The 22864-nt window shown below is 35.8% G+C and overlaps 2 protein-coding genes and 1 pseudogene across 2 annotated transcripts; all 3 read left to right on the top strand.

Annotated features, from left to right (window-relative positions):
- Positions 1 to 1987: 1987 nt before the first annotated feature.
- LOC138384975 (olfactory receptor 5M11) lies at positions 1988 to 2956 on the top strand. The gene has a single exon (XM_069470613.1). It carries the CDS (start codon positions 1988 to 1990, stop codon positions 2954 to 2956), a length of 969 nt encoding a protein of 322 aa, XP_069326714.1.
- A 10735-nt stretch (positions 2957 to 13691) lies between these two features.
- Positions 13692 to 14648, top strand: LOC138384489 (olfactory receptor 5M5). Its single transcript, XM_069469996.1, has one exon. It carries the CDS (start codon positions 13692 to 13694, stop codon positions 14646 to 14648), a length of 957 nt encoding a protein of 318 aa, XP_069326097.1.
- A 6898-nt stretch (positions 14649 to 21546) lies between these two features.
- Positions 21547 to 22490, top strand: LOC138384488 (olfactory receptor 5M8-like; annotated as a pseudogene).
- The last annotated feature ends 374 nt before the right edge of the window (positions 22491 to 22864 follow it).

Genomic DNA, 22864 nt, shown 5'->3' with positions numbered 1-22864 from the left:
CAAAACAAAACATACAAGAAAGACAAACATTCTCTCACAATGTAAGACCATTTTCACCTCTCACAAATGTAAGACCATTTTCAGACATGGAATGGAGCTTAATCTGAAATAAGAGTGAATATGCTTTGTATCCTCATCCTCTGACTGGTATCTCTCCATTTACTTTTCCCATTCCCTGCTCCTGATAACCACTGTTTTATTCTCTATCTCCATGTATTTGTTTTCCCCCTTAGAGTTCACAAATAAGTGAGACCATGCATTATTTATCCTCTGTATCTGGTTCATTTTTCTTAGCATAATGTCTTCTATGCTCATACACATTGAGACAAATGGCAAGATCGCCTTCCTTTTTAGAATTGAATAATATTTCATTATAAGTACATAGCTCAGTTTCTTTATCCATTTGTCCATCATTGGGCATATAGTTTGTTTCCATATCTTGGCCATTACTAATAATGTTGCCATAGACTCGGGACTGCAAGTATCTTTATGAAGTGGCAATTTCATAGGCTGAACAAGTCTAGAAGTCTAACATAAAACATGAGGACTATAGCTAATAAAAGTGTACTGTATTTAGGATTTATTCTATATGAGTAGCTTTTAGCTGCTCTTACCACAAAAACAACAAAAAAATGGGTAACTGTATGAGTTAATTTTACTTTTCTTCATTAGGGTAACATTATACTATCTTTATATATTTCATAATATCAACATCACATTGTTTACCTTAAATAAACACATTAAATTTGTTTTGAAAAAAGAGCCTATATATGTAAGTCCAGGTGATATATGATCCCCTTATATTTTGGGAGCAAGATTTTTAGTATGTGCATTTATCTTGGCTGAGGATGCATAGTTTCCTTGTATATTTTAAGGAATTTACGTAAATAAACAAATAAGCAAATGTAGGAAAAAACAAACCAAGAAGCTTAAGAACTATTCTTACAATGAATTCTTGCCATTTTCCTTAACTCTGCATCTTTTTTTTTCCTGAAACAAAGTATTTTCTCATTCACTTGTAATTGAATAGCCTAAAAAATTTACCTAGACAGCTAATCCCTTGAGATCAATTACTATCTAGTACATCTTCATTTGGGATAAAACCATTCATTTGGGGCATCTTTCTACCAGTTTTCTCAACTGATAGAAGGTGGGGTTTTACTGCCCCTTTGTATCTCCACTGTTAGTGCTGCTGATCTGTGTGTTCTAGGCATGGCTAGTTCACGAGCACATTACGTTGTCTGCGCAGTTGCACAAAGCCTTGTGCTCAGAAGGGCCCCAAGCTTATTCTAATGCTCTGCTGCCATGCTCTTGATGTTCTTAATAATTTGTGAACAAGGATCCTTACATTTTGGTTTCATATTGGACCTAATATATTATGTAGCTGGTCCCAGTTCCAGATTTTACAACTTGTAGCTTTTTCCTGTCCTTGAGCTACTTTGCCACATCTTCTTCCATCAAGCAGACCCTCACCTAGGTGCTGACCTAGCAAGCCTAGATGTTCCTCCTTTATAAGGTGTTTTCCTTTTATTCTGACAAGAGACAGGTAGCCAGCCTACTGTGGTTTTCCTTCTTCGTACACCCGTCGCATTAGCAGTCTTTTCTACGTCTCTCCACTTATGAGAGCTTCTGCTCTACTTCAGTTGTGCATTTCTGAATCTTACACGAGTCATCGAGCTGCTAAGTAAAAACATTTCAGACTCCCTGGGCGGTCGTTAAGTGACATGTAACAAGTAAATCTCCCTGCAAATGAACCTCTCAAATCTAATTTCCTACTGTGCATTTCTAAATCTGAGAAAAATGATTTAAAATCATTTTAATCAAATGACATAATACGTCGTAGACTTACAAAATCAGTTTATGTTAGTACACAGGAATAAATAACTTTGGAGATTCAGAGAAAAAAAATGGTTTGAATGAACATGGAAACTATTTGTACATTTATGTTTGCTTTATTTCCATAGTTTCCAGAGAAAACGCCCAGGAAATGTCCAACCCAAATGGCAGCACAATAACCGAATTCATTTTACTTGGGCTCACAGATCGCCCGGAGCTCCAGCCTCTCCTCTTTGTGCTGTTTCTGGTGGTTTACCTTGTCACCCTCTTAGGCAACCTGGGCTTGATAATGTTAATCAGACTGGACTCTCGCCTTCACACGCCCATGTACTTCTTCCTCACTAACTTAGCCTTCGTGGACTTGTGCTATACCTCGAATGCAACTCCACACATGCTGACTAATTTCTTATCAGAGAAGAAGACAATTTCCTTTACTGGCTGTTTCACACAGTGTTACATGTTCATCGCGCTCCTCCTCACTGAGTTTTACATGTTGGCCGCAATGGCCTATGACCGCTACGTGGCCATATGCAACCCTCTGCGCTACAGTGTGAGAATGTCCAGGCGAGTCTGCACCTGCTTGGCTACATTTCCTTATGTCTATGGCTTCTCAGATGGGCTGCTCCAGGCCACCCTGACCTTCCGCCTGACCTTCTGTAGATCCAATGTCATCAACCACTTCTACTGTGCTGACCCGCCACTCATTAAGCTTTCTTGCTCTGATACTTACGTCAAGGAACACGCCATGCTCATCTCAGCTGGCTTCAACCTCTCCAGCTCCCTCACCATCATCCTGGTGTCCTATGCCTTCATCATTGCTGCCATCCTCTGCATCAAATCAGCAGAGGGAAGGCACAAGGCCTTCTCCACCTGTGGTTCCCACATGCTGGCTGTCACCCTGTTTTATGGGACACTCTTCTGCATGTATGTAAGACCACCAACAGATAAGTCTGTTGAGGAATCCAAAATCATAGCTGTCTTCTACACCTTTGTAAGCCCAGTACTTAATCCACTCATCTACAGTTTGCGGAACAAAGATGTGAAGCAGGCCTTCAAGAACGTCCTAAGACGAAACATGGTCACTACTGTGGCAATGCCTCCACTTTCCAATAAACCATAGCTCTAAATCTTTGACTCAAAAATTTTGACTATCCAATTTTCCCAACACCATTTATTGAATAGGCCTTCTTTTCCCCAATGTCTGTTGTTGTCTGCTTTATTGAAGATCAGTTGGTTGTAGGTAGATAGTTTTATATCTGGTTTCTCTGTTCTGTTCCATTGGTTTATGTCTCTATTTTTGTGCCAATACTATGCTCTTTTGTTTCCTGTAGCCTTGTAGTATAGTTTGAAGTCTGGTAATGTGTTGCCTCCAGATTTGTTCTTTTTGCTTAAGATTGCTTTGGCTATTTGGAATCTTATCTGCTTCCAAATGAAGTGTAGAGTTATTTTTTCTAGATCTGTGAAGTATGGCATTACCCCCTTAATATTTTGAAATTTAATAAAAAATCTTGGAATTTGATCATGAGATTTAGTAGTCTCTATAGATGTGTCCCAAGCACCTCAGGTATAAAAAGAAATTCCAATTTTGGTGAAAAAATTAGATGCACTTTTTTTTTAGGGCTTATTTCTCAACATATGTCCCATGAATCAAGAGCATATGTGTTACCTTGGAGGTTGTTACACATACAGAATCAAGTTCTGCACCTTGGCACTACTGTACCTAAATATGTAGTTTAACCAAATCCCCAGGTGTTTTTAAGTATGTTAAATTTTGAGAAGCACTGCTTTACGTGAAAACTCCCAACTGGTGTGCCATGCATTACTGATGTGCTCTTACTGCTTGTGATGGTAAACAGAATATACATGCTCTCAGCTCAGTTTCTTGAATATATTCTATTCTTTTTCCCATCTGTCCTTTTGGTTGAGAAATCTTTAAGAAACCCATCCTTCTGTACTCCTCTCCTGACTTGCTAAGTTAAACTGGAAACTGTGCAGTTCATATTAGTAGTAGTAGTTTTATCTTCCTCAGGAATGTGCTTATGTTGTGAAGAGGTGGCAATGAGAAAAGAGGGGAACAGGATGCTCATATCTTTGTCAGACTTAAGTTTGTGCATCCAGCCCTAGGAACTACACAAACCCACCTCTTCCTCTGACCCTCCAGCACAGGGCGATGACTCTCTGTTTCACCTATTTTTGGAACATTTAAAACAGGCTGATCTGAGAGTAAGAACTAAAATTTAAGGAAGAAATAAAGAGACTGAGTAAGCAATGGGACATATGAGATGAGAGTATTTACCTTGCTTTGCCTATGCTTTCTATTCTTAATTATGGTTAGGTGAGCAATATTAATTTTTTCCTTCCTGAGCATAGATCTAATACATAAATAACCTCTTTATATGTGTCACGAGAGTGAGGATTTAGTCTAGGAGGGGAAAATAAATTGCTTTGGCATCTTCGTGAAGATAAAATAAAACAAACAATAACAAAATAAAACATATTTTTCTTCAGGCTCCATGCTTAAATGAGTGATTTAAGGGACAAATAAAAGATTCCATTGCTAGAGAGCTGGGGTTCCTCTTTGGGTGTGTGCTTTCCATTTGATTCTTCATACTTCCAGAGTTCTTTCACTGATTCCTTCCAGTCTGGATCAGCTATTGCTTCTTACTTTTAGATTTTCACTTGGATAATGACATACCCTGTTTAGTCTCTGAGCCAGTTAGGTGATGTTTGTGGCTGAGATTCGACCACACCCTGTATAATGAGTCAGTAAATGCAGTAAAAAGGTGTGCAAATTGATCTCACTGTCAGTAGGTGGTGCTTGCTGGGAGGGGCAGGCTGCAGTGTTATTTTTGGGTCCTGTAACCAGCTCTGGTTCCTCTGGAGAGGCACTCTAGTGCCTCAGGTGGTGGGTGGGACCCTGGGATTTCCAGGTGTGTCCTTATTCTTCACCTCAGCTGGGGCAGGTGGGAGAGTGAACCTGCCCTCAAGCTCCACAAATGCTGTTAGCAGAGGTCAAAGGTCTGTTCTCTACTTCTGAGCAGAGCTGCCAAGGAAGGGCTGAAATGGCCCCACTCAGCCAAAAAGTCTGCGTGTGGGGGTGGGGCTGTCTGAGACCTGCAGTCTGGAGCAGGCTTCTCTCCTTTCCCCCGTCCCCTATTCCTCACTGTCTCGGAGGAGGCCTCTGCCAGCAGGCAGGACCTCAAGTCAGTGGATCTCCCCTGGCTGTGATGCAGGCCGGGAGGTTCCCTGCCCAGGATGGCAGCCTGAGCTGGGAGCATGGCCCTCCCCTGGTAGGAGGGTTGCCCCTCAAGCACGCTGATCTACCCCTGAAGGCACACACACCTCAGTAGGCTCCTTCACAAAAATCCCTTCTGTGCCCCAGGGCAATGCGATGGAGACCTGGGTATACCAGATCTGGTCTGCAGGCCTGTCCCCTGGCTTCTTTGGTACTTAACTAACTCTTTTTTGGGAAAAATAATAACACATTGTAGAATTTTTAGTAAACTTTATTTTATTAATATATAAGTTGCCTGCGGTGAAATATATCCACTTTAGTTATAAGCAGTGTGTTTTGAACAATGTGTACAGCTAAGTAACCACCACCACAGTTGAGACTGACAATGTAAATCACCCCTAAAGTTCCTTTTTATCCCTTTGCAGAGAGTTCCTTCCATGAATATCCACCCTTAATAATCACTGATCTGCTTTCCTAACCAAAGATATTTTTGTCTATTTTAGCATTTCCTATAAATGGCGTCAAACAGTATATGTTTCTTTGTGCCTAGATTCTTTGATTTCGATATATCATTTGGAGAATGTGCGTTTGACTTGAAGTATACATGTGTCTCTTTTGCCTTCGTAATTAGACTAAATACTATTTAAGCACATGTATATGGTAGATCTTGTTCATGTCGTAGTTGTATCTCTTGGATGAGCAGAACTTGGACACTAGGTAAAAGGGAAGAAAGGTAGACAGAAAAGTTTGATGTTTATCCAATAGGTTTTTGTGTGCTGGCAAATAAATAGTATATGGCTAAATTACATGCTTGCCAGGTTTTCCAAAAAATATTATTTTAACACCTGGATCTAACACTTTGAACTAACTCTACTACAAGTCATTGTGAGGTCTTGTCCACATTATTTACTGGATTTTATAATTTAACCACTTTATTCTAGCCTTTTTTGGAAAGTGTTTTGCAATACACAATTCAGACTGAAAAGGAATCACAGGAACATCAAAGTCCATGAATTATGTCATTATTTTATATCTTTATTATTTGCTCTATTCATCTAATTGAAATAAATGGTGACCCAAAATGCAAAAATTGCATGAGAATGATCACCCAAAGCAATTGGCTCAAAAGGATTATATATTGATGCAATCACGTTGCTCAGATCCCAAGAGTCTATTGAGTATGAGTCTGTGCCAATTACTATTTTTTCCCTGGAGTTATATTTTGCAGTAACATTGTAATTATTTCTTCAGGGTGTGTTGAAAAATACTTTAGGGATAAAAGCTCCAAATTACAACATGGGTATAAATCATTCTCTGTAATTCATTGCTTGGACCACTAGTGTCTCTGAGAGAATCTTTCCCGGGGTCAGGTAGGAATGGAAATTCTGACTTCTATATTTGTACTTTCTCTTTTTGTTTTAATTTTAGATTTTTGTCAGTAGGAGTCAGGTGACAGCAAAAGTTTAAATGTTAGCTTAGAGTCTTAGTTAATAAAAATGAGTTGATATGCATTTCTTATCTAGATTGGTCATTAGAAATATTGTAATTTAATTCAAATTATGTATTTACAATAATTATTTTACTTTACAAGTAGAATTACTACCTTCCGTTAAGTCTTGAACGTACATTGAATAACCACATTGGAGGAAACAATTTAATTTACTATCTTATTAATGATATATTGATATTTGTTTAAAGGACAACCCCTCCAAAAACATCCTTCATCAAAAATTCAAAAGAGATTTTGTTCTTCTTTATGGCTGAATAGTATTTCATTCTATCATGGATGGACCTGGAGGACTTTATGTTAAATGAAATTAGCCAGAAATAGAAAGTTAAACACCACATGTTCTTACTCATGTGGAAGCTTAAAATGTTGATCTCATAGAAGTAAAAAGTAGAACAGAAGATACTACAGGTTGGGAAGTATAGGAAGCAAGGGGGATAGGGAGAGATTTTTTAAAGGATATAAAATTGTAACTACATAGGAAGAATAAGTTCTAGTGTTCTGTCGCACTATAGGATGACTGTAGTTAACAATAATTATATAGTTTCAAATACCTACAAGGATGATATGGAATGTTCCTAACAAAAGAAATGATAAATGTTTGAGTTAAAAGATACACTAATTTCCCTGATCTGATTACTGTACATTATATGTATCAAAAGAAACATCACTATGTACTCCATAAATATGTACAATTATTATATACCAATTAAAATATAAAGCAAAGGGAAAAAAATAAAAGAGACAGACAAATTCAAGCAGAAATTATACTTATTCTAGCAAAAATAAAACTTTATGGAACTTTATATGTCTCTCTTTAAGTTATATAGAGAGAAAATTTGGGGACAGATTTGACATTAAGATGTGCATGACTAGGTAGGATTGGTAAACATGTGGATGCAAAGTCTGAATGTTAGAAATGATGGACACTTTAGAAATTATTCAGTCAAAGTATGAAATTAAATAGATGAGAACTCTAATGCCCATTGAAGGAAAATCACTGTACCAAGACAAAGAAACTCTTTTCTAAATGAAGACTCAAAAGAGTTTTTGCTGACCTATCATAGGCACGTATGAAGCCACAATGCACATCATGACATAGGATTTAGGTTCATGAGTTGTGATCAGGTAATGTGTCCTGCACTTGATTTAGTGAGACACTGGAATGAGAAACCAAGAGCGGGGGAAGGTGCTGTGGTCCCTTATGGCAGAGTGGAAAGGAAGTTGTCCTTCCTGGGAAATTGACGTTCCTGTGAGATGCTTGGCTCCACCAACTACAGGACTTATTCACCTGTCTTCATTTCTTGCCTTAAAATATCATTATTAACCCAGCTGTTGTTATCCACTTGTCTAGATCTTAATGCTCAGGTTGAAGTATTTTTTAGGCTCAATTACCAAAATTAAACTTCAGTAATGCTCACTTCTATTTTCCATGGCCTTTTCTTTGGCTTCAGTCTCTCCTAGTCTTCCACTCAGTCCATATTATATGACTACATAATGGTGACATTATTCACATAGAGTGATTCGTCACTGTGCCAGAAGTTCCATGCTACCCTGCTAGGTTGAACATTTGCACTTTAACTGGAGTCTGAAAAGGGCAAACTTATCCCCAAATGAATATTTTAATAAGTAACATTTGAGGTACCAGTGACCCTTGTAGAGGTGAACTCGGCACTTTTGTTGATTGATTAGAGTTTGTTTTTTTCTTTTTCTTTGTTGTTGAGTTGGGAGGATAGGAAAATCTTGGAACTCTGAATTTCACCCAAATATTTACCATATTTACCAATTTACCATAAATGGCACCACTGGCTTTCTGCTCAATGACAGACACTAAACAACCTACTAAAGGGCAGGTAATGCTTTATTTTATTTAGATTTTTATATGACAAAGTAAGCATGTGGATATAGATATCCTTATGAATCAAATTCATCAACATGAACAAATCTTTGTTGATTTTGTTATCTAACTTATTTTCAATCATTCGAATCCAGAGGGAAGCAATTTGACATTACTGAGCCAGTGAAACTTTATGTGGAGTTTTATTTTGGTTATATTTCTTGCAATAAGGAACATAGACTTTTAAAAACACATTGCTATCTACAAGGGATTCCTAGTTATCCAAAAATTTCTGATTAAACACCAATACACCAATATCATAGCAAAACTTCCTCTTTGAAGAATGTCTAGTTTCCTCCCTCACTGAGGTTTAATTATTTTTCTTTGTCATATTTCTCATACCAAGAAGAGAATATTCATGGCTTTTACAAAGCTAATTTGGCAATATCTCTTAATACTTTTATATGAATTACTTGGCATTCTATAATGAAATAGGAGTTTAAAATGGTAAGAGTCATGAAGGATAAATTTTGCTACTGCTTGCATAAATATCAAATAAATGCACACTCTTTCTAACTACAGGCACACTGGGCACAGTAAACATGAAATAGGAAGCTGTCAAAGGCAATCCCCACAGCCATTAAACACGAGCCTTTAATGTATTCCATCAGGGCAATCTCAATAAGCATTTGTTCACAGAACTAGAAATAATGTTCAGATGCATTTCTGTTAAATATTTCATAATCATTCAGATATTAACTTTCAGGAGGATAAATGCTTTAGCTCTAATGCAGCAAATTTGAATCTATCATAGGGATTCATCAAAATATGTTAAATTTGCCAACAGTGTATTTGTCATATGTATACTTTTAATAATCTCATTTATTTTTAGTACACACATATTTAGTACACATACATATTCACATATATAGGGGCTTGTATGTTACAATAAGACTTTCTAGAAATGAACCTGGATCTTTATATTATGATGTGGTACATGAATGGAGCACCTGCCCAGGAAAAAAGGTATTAAACACATTCCAGACCTCAAAGATCTTTTCTTCATTGAGATATTGATAATGATGTTTCCCAGCTACTTTTGCCCTTTAAAATGTGAATCAGACAATAAACTCAGTTAGAGGGATCTTTGAAAGAGGTCATGAATAACAAGAGAAAAGAGAGGGAAGAAGAAACGGGGGATATACAATCAAAGAGCAATTTGTAAAAAATCCAAAACAGAAAAGTTAAAATGCCTGCAAATTATAGGAGAGTATTTTAAATGTTTGGAGCTTCTCTCATGGGTTGAATCCATATATTAAATATATGGTAATTTGACTTATCCCTTTCTCCAACATACATTTAATAAGCAGCCACTATTATTTTTAAATGTTATATGATGAGAAAACAGATACTAGAGTTTTGTTATACAGATTGCACGTTTAAAGGTAGAAAAGATTTGTGTCCCCTGCGATTGATGTGCAGAGCTCTGATATCATGTTCTATTCCATTTTCCTCAGAGCTCTTTAATTTTTCTGCCTGTTTCATTTGTGGAGTGCCTCTTCCATGCTCAGTATGAAAATGCTCATTTTCTTTTGAAAATCAATGATAACTTCAAAAATGCTTTAGTATCCTACCAGTGGCACAGGTGAATGAAGGTGTTTTCCCAAGTAGTGCAGACTATACCTTATTTCTTTGTATTTTGTTTAGTTGTTGAAGTTCAAAAACTCTAGAATTCCTTTACACTAGTGTGGAATTAGGGATTTCTAGTCTAAAGAGAAAACTTGATAATTCTCTAGAGCCTTTGAAAGAGTAACCTTGGGAAACACTGTACATTCTTGCCCAACTTCTATAGCTTCACAATGCAAACGTGCATATAAAAGGCTCTGGAACTTTCTGTAATAGTCTTTTTTTTTTCTTTTTTCAAAATCCAAAATTTTCAAAACTTATTTCACCATAGACCTATTTTTTTGCCTAATATCCAGCGGTTCCGCTGAAAACAAAATTGGAAATTCTAATATGAAAACTCACGTGACAGCAAACTTAATGTGTATTTGTGACCCATTTTACTCATTCCTAGTCATACTTGTTCTACATCAGTTGCAGGGTTCTGAGATAAAATGAGGTAAAATGAAATATAAACCAGTGTAATTGCTTTATAAACCTGAAGTGCCTACCTGCATGGGAGGAAGTACTATTACCAAAATATAGTTTTTTCATCCTAAATTGTGGGGTTGTTGTATCTATTTAAAGGAGAGTAGGAAATAGGAATTAATTTCCAATCTCTTTTTGGTATTTGAGTTTCTTTATTTTTGTCTTTATTATTTGTTAAATATAATAGGATGAATAATCAGTGGTGGTATTTAAGATATATTGCACAGTTGTAAAGATTAAATGAATATATAATATCTTGATGTTATTGAAACAGAAGATTACACTACTAAGGTGAATATTTTCCAAAATCATGCATGCTTCTGGGGATTGAGGAAAGAGTACTTTTACCATTTACAAAAATCCTGATTCTCTAATTATTACATTTTTCTCCCAAAGGCCAAAGTTGTAGATTTAATCTGTGAAATTACTTCTATTTCAAAGTAACAGAGAATGGCATTCTAATTCATCATCATAGGCACACACCCTTCTGAACAATGTGTAAAAGACAAATCCAAAGATATGCTACCTTGTAACTTTCAGGAAGAGTGTTCACACACTCTTGGCCTGTGATGAAGACTTTGAGTTTGTTTGGCTTCTTGTCACTTCTTAAATTCTCATTGCCACAATAGAAAAGTCATTCTTGCATCTATGTGGAATATCTTGATTTCTCTCAAAAGCCTCCTGAGAAAAGTCTCTGCATGTACTGTCTGTGCTACCTAAAAATCCTTCCCACTCTTGTCCTAGAAAATTCCTAGTTATTCTTCAAACCCCAGTTAAAGGTTATTCTTCTTTAATGCCTACCTTAATTCCTAAATACAGTTAGTTATATTGTTCAAATTTTCATTAGTGTACTAATCACATTTAACTATTAATTTTCATGTCCTTTACCATGAAGATCAACCAGGACTCTCAAGGCAAGCACTGTTATTAATGTCAGTTGTCTTCACTGTCCCAGCAAAGCGACTTGAATGCATGTAGTATACAACGATGTTTGTGTACAAGGTTTATCTTATTATAATGATTAAATCATATGGCATCCCAAAAACATCACAAAGTAGCTAACTTGGGAGGGTGATTGATTTGATTTCCAAGAACAGCTGAGACACTGGAAGCATATAGTTGGTGACACTGGCATTGTATGGAACTGTTATTTGTATCTCACTTGATCAAACCTACAGACTTCCGCTTTGGGTCCTGGTTAAGGATAGACTTAAAAATCTAATTGATTGCTAACAGTATCTTTGGAAGATTTCACATAAAAATAATGAATTCTGATTTTTGAAATTGGAAGCTCTTAAGATCTTAGAACACAAGGCCCCTGTTACTATACAGCAAAAATTCTATTGGCCCAAGTAGCTGCCCACTGACTCTTTTTTCCCCCCAGACATAGCCATATATCTTTATTTTTATATAAACAAATATAATGTGAGTTTGAGTCACACTCACATGCTTTCCAATCACCCTTATTCTACCTCTGAATACTAATATAAGAACACAAAGCTCTTCATATGAGTTTTTAAATGTTAGTTTCACTTTCAGTTAACACAGTATTAAAATAATATTCCTGTAACTATACATTCTGTAAGAAAGTAATGTGACAACAATAAAAATGCAAATGTATTCTCTAAACATGTGTAGATGCCAGGGTGGGTTTTGTTGTTTTTTCTTAGTATCCTTAGTCATGTACTATATAACCATGTGACCGTGGTGGGTTGGTTGTCAAGCAAGAAGGTAGGTTATATGGTGATTATATATATATATATATATATATATCCATTGAATATAGGCCATTGAATCACAGTTGTAGTGACTCCAAAATAAAATTCAAGCAAGGATGCCTAGTATCATGACATGTATTTAATATTATATTGGTGGTCCCAGCTGGTATAATATAATTTATTCCCTCACTTCTAATTTTTAAAGGAAAGATTGACTCTTTTATAACGGGAACCACTGTCTAGTTTACTCCAGTTGACTCTTAAATCCAACCCACTCCACCCATTCTTATTATCTAAATGTCTCCCATAGGCATTTGAGTTTTCATCTCTTATCCTCTTTAGTGTATCACTTGTAAAATACCACAAAGCAACATTGAGACTCCATATAAAATCGTATTCTCTACAATCCCAGCACAATTTTCCATTTTATTCTTTCATTATAATTAACATTATCTGAACTAATATTATCTGAAAATATAATCTGTTCATTCTAATTATTATTATTTGGACTTCGGACTAAGCAAAATTCTGTATCTCTCAATTAGTTTTTATTTTATAATTCTGGACATTATAATACTATAATGAAGATGTGAAGAGAGCTGAGTCAAATTTGTGTTCCATCAGCAGCACAAATTTGCCAAATTTTGTTACATGCTGTAAACTCCTTAAATGCTTTCTGCAATAAATTAAAAAGATGGATAAGCACGCAAAAATATGATCTAAGATTTGGAAATTTCTCTTTCTTCTATCCATGTCTTGCTTGCCTTGTTCATACAAATTCCTCTAACTAAAAATTCTTTCATCACTAATTCCTGTAGGACTTTGTTATTCTAAATTTGGGAACCTTATCTTTGATCTGTTCACATAAGAATGACATTCTCTTGTATCTTCTTGATACATCAGTTTAAGAAGGATCAAAACAAACTTCCTTCAAACCCCTTTAATTCTGGGCTCTCTAATACAGCACATAAGGAATGAAATTTTCAAATATGGAACTTCTAAATATGCACACATTGTTAATGACTTCAAAAGTGTTTTCCAAACACATGCTATCATTTTATCCGGGATCAATCCTGGGCACAAATTTTAGAAGAAGCTGGTGATTTTATACTGAACTGTAAAGGGCAGTTGGTGGTTAAATCCATTTTTAGACACATTTTGGGTCACAATTTCCCCATTCCAAAGCAGGTTGGTGGCATAAGAGGCACTTTCTGTACATTATATACCCAGCTATCGTCTTAAGACACCAGCCCCAACATTCTCAGACTCTCTTGAATAATAGCTGTGTGAGGATAAATGAGAGAGGAAGAAAGAGAGAGAAGAAGAATAAGGGATAGAGAGAGATAAAAAATATCTGTTGGAATTCTCATTTACCCTCTTAATTTGTTTTAATTCATCTAAGTGAAAATGCTGGTACCTAAGAAAATGGTCAGAGGAAATTCCACCTTGGTGACTGAATTTATTCTCTTGGGATTAACGGACCGTCCAGAGCTTCAGCCCATCCTCTTTGTGCTGTTCCTGGTGATCTACTTGATCACTGTGGGGGGGAACCTTGGGATGATGATGTTGATCAGGGTGGATTCACGCCTCCACACCCCCATGTACTTCTTTCTTGCCAGTTTGTCCTGCTTGGATTTATGCTATTCCACTAATGTGACTCCCAAGATGTTGGTGAACTTCTTATCAAAGAAGAAAACCATTTCCTATGCTGCTTGTTTAGTTCAGTGTTATTTTTTCATTGCCATGGTGATTACCGAATATTATATACTAGCTGTCATGGCCTATGATAGGTACGTGGCCATCTGTAACCCTTTGCTTTATAGCAGCAGGATGTCCAAAGCTCTCTGTGTTCGCCTGATTGCTGGTCCATACATCTATGGGTTCCTTAGCGGCCTGATGGAAACCATGTGGACTTACCGCTTGACCTTCTGTGGCTCCAATGTCATTAATCATTTCTACTGTGCTGACCCACCTCTCATCCGACTCTCCTGCTCTGACACTTTCATTAAGGAGACATCCATGTTTGTGGTAGCAGGATTTAACCTCTCCAACTCCCTCCTCATAATCCTCATCTCCTACATCTTCATTGTTATTGCCATCCTGAGGATGCATTCTGCTGAAGGCAGGCGCAAAGCCTTCTCCACCTGCGGGTCCCACTTGGTGGCAGTGACTGTGTTTTATGGTACCCTGTTCTGCATGTATGTTAGACCTCCCACGGACAAGTCAGTGGAACAGTCCAAAATCATTGCTGTTTTCTACACTTTTGTAAGCCCTATGTTGAACCCCATCATTTATAGTCTGAGGAACAAGGATGTGAAACAAGCTTTTCGGAAACTGATCAGAAGAAATGTACTTCTGAAGTAAAATCATAGTGTATCTTTCTTTATAAATCAAATAAAAGATCTTTCTATTTATGCGAGCTATACCAAACTTTAATATAATTCAATTTTAAATCCACAATGAAAAACTATAATCTAATGACAAAACAAAAGACATACGTTCAGAAGATTTAAAGTTTCACATGTGACGTATGAGTACAACATGTGTGTGTGTGTGTGTGTGTGTGTGTGAAGGGTAAGGAGATGTATAAGTAGGTATGGGGAATAATTCTTCTTTTATGCACTTTTACATTTATAACTTTATATGTTATTTTTATATTATAAAAATTATACATTTTTGTAGTAAAATATTTGGTTTCTATAGAAAGGTGTAAAGTAAGAGAGTAAAATATTTCCTTTCTTTCCCCCACCCTGATTGTTCATTCTGACTTCTCAGAGATACCACTATTAGCAGTTTCTTGAGTTTCCAGGAAATTTCTACATGTCTATGATCAAATGTGTGGTTATATATGTACACATACACAGAAGATTGCTAAAACATATGTTCACTCTCATGAGCTGCTTTTAGTCACTTATAATGAATGCTACAGCATTTACTATGCAGGGGCTTCAGTCTCATGTTTTAAAGGAACGTCACAGCAAGTGCTGATGAAACTTGCTCTCACCTCGAAGAGAGAAAATTTAAAGTAGCACCTTTATGTCCATGTCTGACATCTATTTATGTATCCTCACTTGTGAGAGTCACTTTCAGTAAGACAGTCTCCTCTTGCCATGACAGGATACTGGGACTGTCAAGCAGTCATTTTTTAGATATTAATTCCTGAAGCAGGCAAAGAATGTCTTTTACAAAGATAAATGGCTGGCCTCAAAGAATTGTGACTTCTATAGAATTCACAGTGACATCCCACATCTCTGAGGCCCAGAGTCCTTCATGCTTTTCCTCAACTCTGCCTTATTAATCTATTTTTCAGAAAGGATCAGATGTTTGATATTTGTACCATAGTCCAAATTTTACCCACAATGGTCCTTTGCCACAATTAGTTATAATATATCTAATTTTAGAATGAAATATGTTTACTTGTCTGTACGTTAATGCTAAAGAAAGCAAAACGACCAGTTGATTTTTTAAAGATGTGACATTTCCAGTGATTTTGCAGTTGCAGAGCATAAGAAAAATTGATTAATGTATACTGAGTATCTACAATAAGTCACACTGTTACTGATACCAAGGAATTTTCAAGGAGCTCTAGCATGGCATGGTTTTGTAGGGGTAGAAACTGTAAAGAGAAAAATCAACCCAAATTGCTAAGTGCTATAATGCAAGAATGTGGAAGTGCTGATGCAACAGAGGAAAAAGCAATTAAATATGAGCAAATTGAAGCTAGTCATATGATTTTATAAGAAAATAACTTGTTCATCCTTTGTGAAACCTCTCCAGCCTACCCATAGCCTGTAGTATGATGTCATAGCATACCAGGCAGGGGCTGAGCAAAACAAGTGTTGGGATGGATTTGTGATCACATACATAGATGTTACTTTCCATGAAAAATGAAAGTCACAGAATTATAATTAATCACCTCCACAATGGACATATTTTTTTAGTTGTATTTCAAAGCTTTCTTTTTACCTTAGGGTTGATTTCTTTTTTTTTTTCTTTAATTACAGAATATTAAGGGGGTACAAATGTTTTAGGTTACATGGGTCTCTTCTGTAATGCTTGAGTCCTGGCTATAGGTGTGCTTGTCACCCAAATAGTGTTCATTGTACCCATTAGGTAGGTTTTTGCCCCTCCCTTCTACCGTCTTCCCCCCCCCCCCGTTTGATTTCCACTGAGTTTCTGCTCAATACTTCCTATAGGAATTTTCAGATTCAATCATTCTGTATCATCCCATACAATTAACAACCTTTCTATTAATATTACTAGATGTTTTATCTAAATACCATCTTGAAAATCAGATTGCCTACAAATTATGTTAAAACACACATATAAACAATAATTTTTGTAATCTTTTACATTTAATTAAGTTTGTTGAATTCTACTTAAACATATACCTAGATGTATTACTATTTTAGCACACACATGTTTGGTTATGCAAAACCAGCCTCTTTATTATGACAAATTTTCTGATCTCAGGGTCCATGCTTCTATCTTTACAGCCTAGCTTGGTACTAAATAAAGGTTCAACAATGATTGCAGCATTACATAGTAAATGAATCTCCATTTGCAAAGTGAACAAAGTGAATCCATTTTAGGATATGTAAGAAAAATATCTTTCAATGGACCAATAAATGATTCAGAAAACATATTATTAGCTGTAGGCCACAATATTTTTCAGAAACACAAGTGCCCATGTCATTCACATTTATGAATTAATTTACCAACATGAAACCCATAGTTATGCCCACATACATACAAGTTGAAGATACAAAAGGATCGAATCAAGTTTTTTCATGAATTGACTGGTTGGCGGGAATCACACAGTCTGTCAAAACCATCTATTTTATAGTCCATATTGCACTGTGATGGATATAGAATATGTGCTCATAAAATTTTTTTGTATTAATAAATTAATTTACTAGGCCCTTGTCTTTACCTAAAAAAATTACAGAATACTTCCCTTACTAATGACTTACTAACAATTCACTTATTAAAGTCTATCATGAGGGATTTCAAGAAGAAGCTCCAGTTTCATATCTTTCTCCTTTTAAAGTTAATTCTGCTGGATTAATTATTTATTGACCAAGTTGGGTAATACAATGAAGGAAACATCTAGGAAAAAATAAAGAATATTTACCGTACTTCCCTAAAGAACACTAATTATGATAAGAATAAGATATTTTACATTTGTCTCCTCATCTGTCTAAAAGATCATCATTCTAATAAGTGTTTCTTTAAGGAAAACTTATCCATGTGTTCTAGGGAATGGTAATGTTATAAATCTAATGTCTTTATTCATATGTCTGATATTTTATTTTATTTTATTTTATTTTTTATTTCAGCTTATTATGGGTGGTACAAAAGTTCAGGTTACATACGTTGCCCCATGTACCGCCTATCCCCCGAAGTCAGAGCTCCAGGCGTGATATTTTATTGGAAGCAATATACATGTGAAAAATGTTTACACATTCACATTCACACATGCACACACAAAGAAGAGAGAGAAATAATAATTTTATCAAAATTTAAACATTATTTCAATATATGTTTTTGCAGTTAATCTCCCCATGGATATTATGAGCTCAGTGTTGTAATCCCCATTTTAAAGATAAGAAAACAGAAACTTACAGATCAATTAACATAAAATCACATAGACAGATCAAACTAGATTTTCTAATTTGCCTGACTTCAAAGTCTGTTGTTATTTTCCCCCTATTATAACATACTTTATCGAATGGAAAAGCCATGCAATGAATAATATAATCCTTTTCTGTATTCCGAAAATGTTGTTTATCAGGTATTTAACAGCTGCATGCACACTAAATCATGTAACCCACTACAAGAATACATCCTGTTTTATAACATAGAGATTAATAAACTGTTCAATATAGTGAGCCTTGTAGCCAGATGTTGACTCAATCATTTGAAAGCTAAATGAATAGGTAAGAGCGTGAACTCTGGAACCTGACTTACTGGGCAAGTTAAACAGCTTCTCTCTGCCTCAGTTCTTCTTTTAGGTGAAGACATAGTACTTTATCATTGGAATGCTGTGTAGAAGATATTGATTAATACATAAAAAACACTCAGGACAGTGCCTGATATATATTTACTCAATAAAAGTTATTGAACTGATGATCTAATTCAGTTTGAGTTTGAAGGCCTGAAAATCAGGAAAGCTTTTTATTAGTAACTAGAAAGTAATTGACTTATCGTAGAGTCAATTTCCTCTCATAGTTTTCTATATTTTCCTTTAATAAATTTATCATTCTTTGGTTATAATTAGTGCCTATGTTCCCTACGATATTGTAAATACCATGAGGTTAATAACAATGTTTTGGGAGCAATTATTTGTATAACTTAGCCTAGTACATTACATAGTCTGTGCTTCCTTAAAAAAAAAAACACAAAAAAACAAATATAGGTAGAAAGATAGAAAGATAGAAAAAAGAAAAAAAGGAAAAGTTAAAATAGTTGGAGATTATAATATTTGTTTTGTAAAGTGATGAGATGTTCTTACAAAACATATCAAATACATTGATAGTATATTAAATGTGTATACTTTATTCATGTATAATCAGTCTGCTTTTATTTCTTCAAACAGAAGAATTAATGCGGAAATGTCCAGAGTAAATCAGACCAGAGAGAAGGAATTTAGCTTCCTGAGTTGACCAGTTTTCCAGTGTTGGAGTTTATCTTCTTTGTTTTATTTCTAGTAATTTGTATTCTCACTTTTGTGAAAAACTTGGACTTAATTCTGCACATCACACCCTCACACTGTCCCTTCACCCATCTGCCAATACCACAAATTCTGGTTAACTTTTTATTTGAAAAGTTCACATCCATAGCCAATTTATTTGAGCACTATAACATGGTCACATTCCTGTCAACTCAAGGTTTTGTCCCTGTTGCCATCTGTGGCAATCACATCCATGTGGTCATCTATTTTCCATGTAATGACAATATTGGGTCCAAAGTGCTTCACATTTGTATGACAGCCATTGTCTATATATGTGGTTGCACATAGACTTGATGAAGATTGTTACTGTTTTCTCCAAGAGCTGACAAAGTGGAACATCATTGTGTCTTACCACCCTGTGGCTACTCAGACCAATTAAATCGGATTTTATTATACCATAGGCTATGTTGGATCTTCAGAATGTGCTTAGAAGTTTATTGGACTTCCAAGCTTCCATTTTACCAACAAATTTGGAATCTTTCTACTTTTTTTTTTTTTCAAAATTTTTATGGGGGTACATACATCATTTGGGTTACATCCATTGCATTTGCACTGCCCAAGTCAGAGCTGCAAGCATGCCCGGGAAAAACTCTTACAGACATCGACCTCGGCAAAGAATTTATGAAGAAGATCCCCAAAACAATCACAGCACCAATAAAAACAGATAAATGGGCCTGGATCAAATTAAAACGCTTCTGCACAGCCAAAGAAACTATCATTAGAGCAAATAGACAACCTACAGAATGGGAGAAAATATTTGCATGCTATACATCTTTCTACTCTTTGTAAGCCAGAAAATTCTCTTTGTTGTTGAATTCTATCTTACAAATATGCCTAGGTAATGGTACCTCCTTGAAGGAATCAATAGCAAAATTAAAATAGTAGCTGTCCTATATGTCCTATATGAGATTAATAACATTTATCTCAGATTTTTAATGAGTGTCCAATAAAATTCTATTTGAAAAATGTTCAGTATGTTGAGTTGATAAAAATGTGTTACTTTATTAATTAGATATATTAAAAACACTTGATCACCAAGAAATTCAACAACTATACATAGTACATCATGACTCAGGAAGATAAAGAATTGTAGAAATTATCTCAACCGTCTGAATTATTTAGATATTAAGGGCATTCATTTCCTCTTGGACTTTTCTAAAAAATCAAAACAATACAAAATAATCAAAAAAAGGCGGGGGAAGCTAAAAATACCCACAGTTTTGTGTTTTCAAATGAATGTATGCTCATTGCAATGACACTGTGTGGCAGAATATGCTCTTGCTGCATTAGTGGCCCAGTGAAATAAGTGAGTAATGTGCTCTGTTTTGAGTGCAGCCTTTTCTTCCGAGTAATGGAAGGAGTGAGGTAGAATGATACCCAGTGATAGATACATAATTAGCAGTAAGTAAGAGAAATGAAGAGGATCACACAGAAGAGATGCTTAAACCATCTCTAATTCCTATGTTAAAAGTCTATGAGCTGTCTTCAGGGAACTTTTAATTGGCAGAATTGGTTGCTTCATCATGATTTTTTTTAATGCATTAGGGAAAAGGAATCACTTTATAAACACAAGCAAAATTTTCCTTACTTGTTATTCTTATAGGCTCATTGTTTTCCCACTTGTTTATAGGTAGGGCTGTCTATTTTGTGTTGTTAAGAACTAGGCAAAATATAACTATTTCTACTTAGAATCCAAATAGTGATTTGGTAGAAATGAATGCATGGCTAGAAATAGTTAAATGACTACACAGAAACAGTGAGATTGGCTGTATGTGTAGTGCCAATGCCCCAAATCTAAGAATTTATATTTATTCTAAAACTTAAATAAGGGGAGGAAGAAACTAAAATTTCTTGTGTTAGCTTTATGTACCTCAGATATTGTCAGATTTTACATACGTTATCACTTTTAAATTTCAAGGAGCATCCCTTCAACAACATTTTAAGGTGAGTTTTAATGTAATGTTTAAATTTTAATTTTTATTCTTTCTAGCAATAAAGATCTATCTTTATTCTGCTTTCCACAGAGTTACAATACCATGTGTGTCTGTGTGTTTGTGAATTTGTGAGTATTCTGGGTTTCTAAATGACATGGAATGGATGGAAAGGAGGTTTAAGGCAATTTTAAAATGTCTTGAGAGGCTGACCTCAGTATTATCTAAGTTTTATCATTACACTTTTTAAGTCATACCATAGTCCCTGAATAAAACCTCTGAATAATTAAATTCTAACTTATAATGATCACTTTATGTAGTTTTATCTTATATAGCAGTCATGTTTACAGTTATCTTACCACTGATCTTGGAGAGTTTGTACCAGTTAGAAAATAGGTTCAATTCCTGTGAAAACAAAACAAAATAATAGTTCAAACCAATTAGACGTTTGTTTCTCATTTATATAAAACTCTGAGCTGGGAGTTCAGTTCAGCTCTGCCAAGATATCAGGAGCTCAACATTCATTTGTTTTCCTGCCTTTTGTAAAAAGTTTCTCTCATCCATGTGATCCAGTTTTCTTTTCCCTTTGAAGGAAATTATGAGAAGAAACTTCACATTGGTGACTGAGTTCATTCTCCTGGGATTGACCAATCGCCTAGAATTGCAGATTCTCTTCTTCGTGCTGTTTCTGGCAGTTTACGTGGTCACAGTGGCCGGGAACCTTGGCATGATTGTCCTCATCCAGGTCAATGCCCGGCTCCACACGCCCATGTACTTTTTCCTGAGCCACTTATCCTTTGCGGATCTGTGCTTCTCTTCCAATGTGACCCCAAAGATGCTGGAGATTTTCCTTTCAGAGAAGAAAACCATTTCCTATCCTGCTTGCATTGTGCAGTGTTACCTTTTCATTGCCTTGGCCCATGTGGAGATGTATATCCTGGCTGTGATGGCCTTTGATCGGTACATGGCCATCTGCAACCCTCTGCTTTATGGCAGCAAAATGTCCAAGAGTGTGTGCACATCCCTCATCACGGTGCCTTATGTGTATGGAGCGCTCACTGGCCTGATGGAGACCATGTGGACCTACACCCTAGCCTTCTGTGGCCCCAACAAAATTAACCACTTCTACTGTGCTGACCCACCGCTGATTAAGCTGGCTTGTTCTGACACCTACAACAAAGAAACATCCATGTTTGTTGTGGCTGGATGCAACCTTTCCTTTTCTCTCTTCCTCATCCTTCTTATATTTCCTACCTTTATATTTTTTCTGCTATCTTGAGGATCCGCTCCACAGAAGGCAGACGCAAAGCTTTCTCTACCTGTGGTTCCCATCTGACAGCTGTCACTATATTCTATGCAACTCTTTTTTTCATGTATCTCAGACTCCCCTCAAGTGAATCTGTGGAGCAGGGAAAAATGGTTGCTGTATTTTATACCACAGTGATCCCCATGTTTAATCCCATGATCTACAGTCTGAGAAACAAGGATGTGAAAGAGGCTTTATTCAAAGAACTGTTCAAAAGGAAATTGTTTTCTAAATAAATGTCATCACTAATTTTTGTTAAGTGTTTTTATTTTCTACAGCTTACTGGTTTTCTTTTGTTTGTTTGTTTTTGTCAGAGTTCAGTCAGTACGAATTTATCCAAATCTGTGTCCTTTTCTTGAAGGGATGGAGAACTTTCCACAGAGTAGTTTGGATAAAAGGAATCTGATTATCTACATCAATTTATGGGGATTTTTAATTTTCCAAGAGAGAGTTTTGCCTGCCCAGATCAAAAGTAGGGACTTCTATAGTGAGGAGTTAATGTGTGCAAAAAATTCAATTTATACTTTGGGGAATACAACCAATAAGACCAGAACCAGACTTTCTTGTCATAGAGTTTTAGACTGCCCCTTAATAGAAATTATTTACTTCA

This window comes from Eulemur rufifrons, chromosome 6 (assembly GCF_041146395.1).
Source record: "Eulemur rufifrons isolate Redbay chromosome 6, OSU_ERuf_1, whole genome shotgun sequence".
Lineage (NCBI taxonomy): Eukaryota > Metazoa > Chordata > Mammalia > Primates > Lemuridae > Eulemur > Eulemur rufifrons.
Note: the sequence above shows the minus strand (reverse complement) of the source record. Positions and strands in the feature narration are given on the sequence as shown.

Coding starts and splice junctions, on each gene's coding strand:
- LOC138384975 (XM_069470613.1), top strand. CDS start 1,988: ATGTCCAACCCAAATGGCAGCACAATAACCGAATTCATTTTACTTGGG.
- LOC138384489 (XM_069469996.1), top strand. CDS start 13,692: ATGCTGGTACCTAAGAAAATGGTCAGAGGAAATTCCACCTTGGTGACT.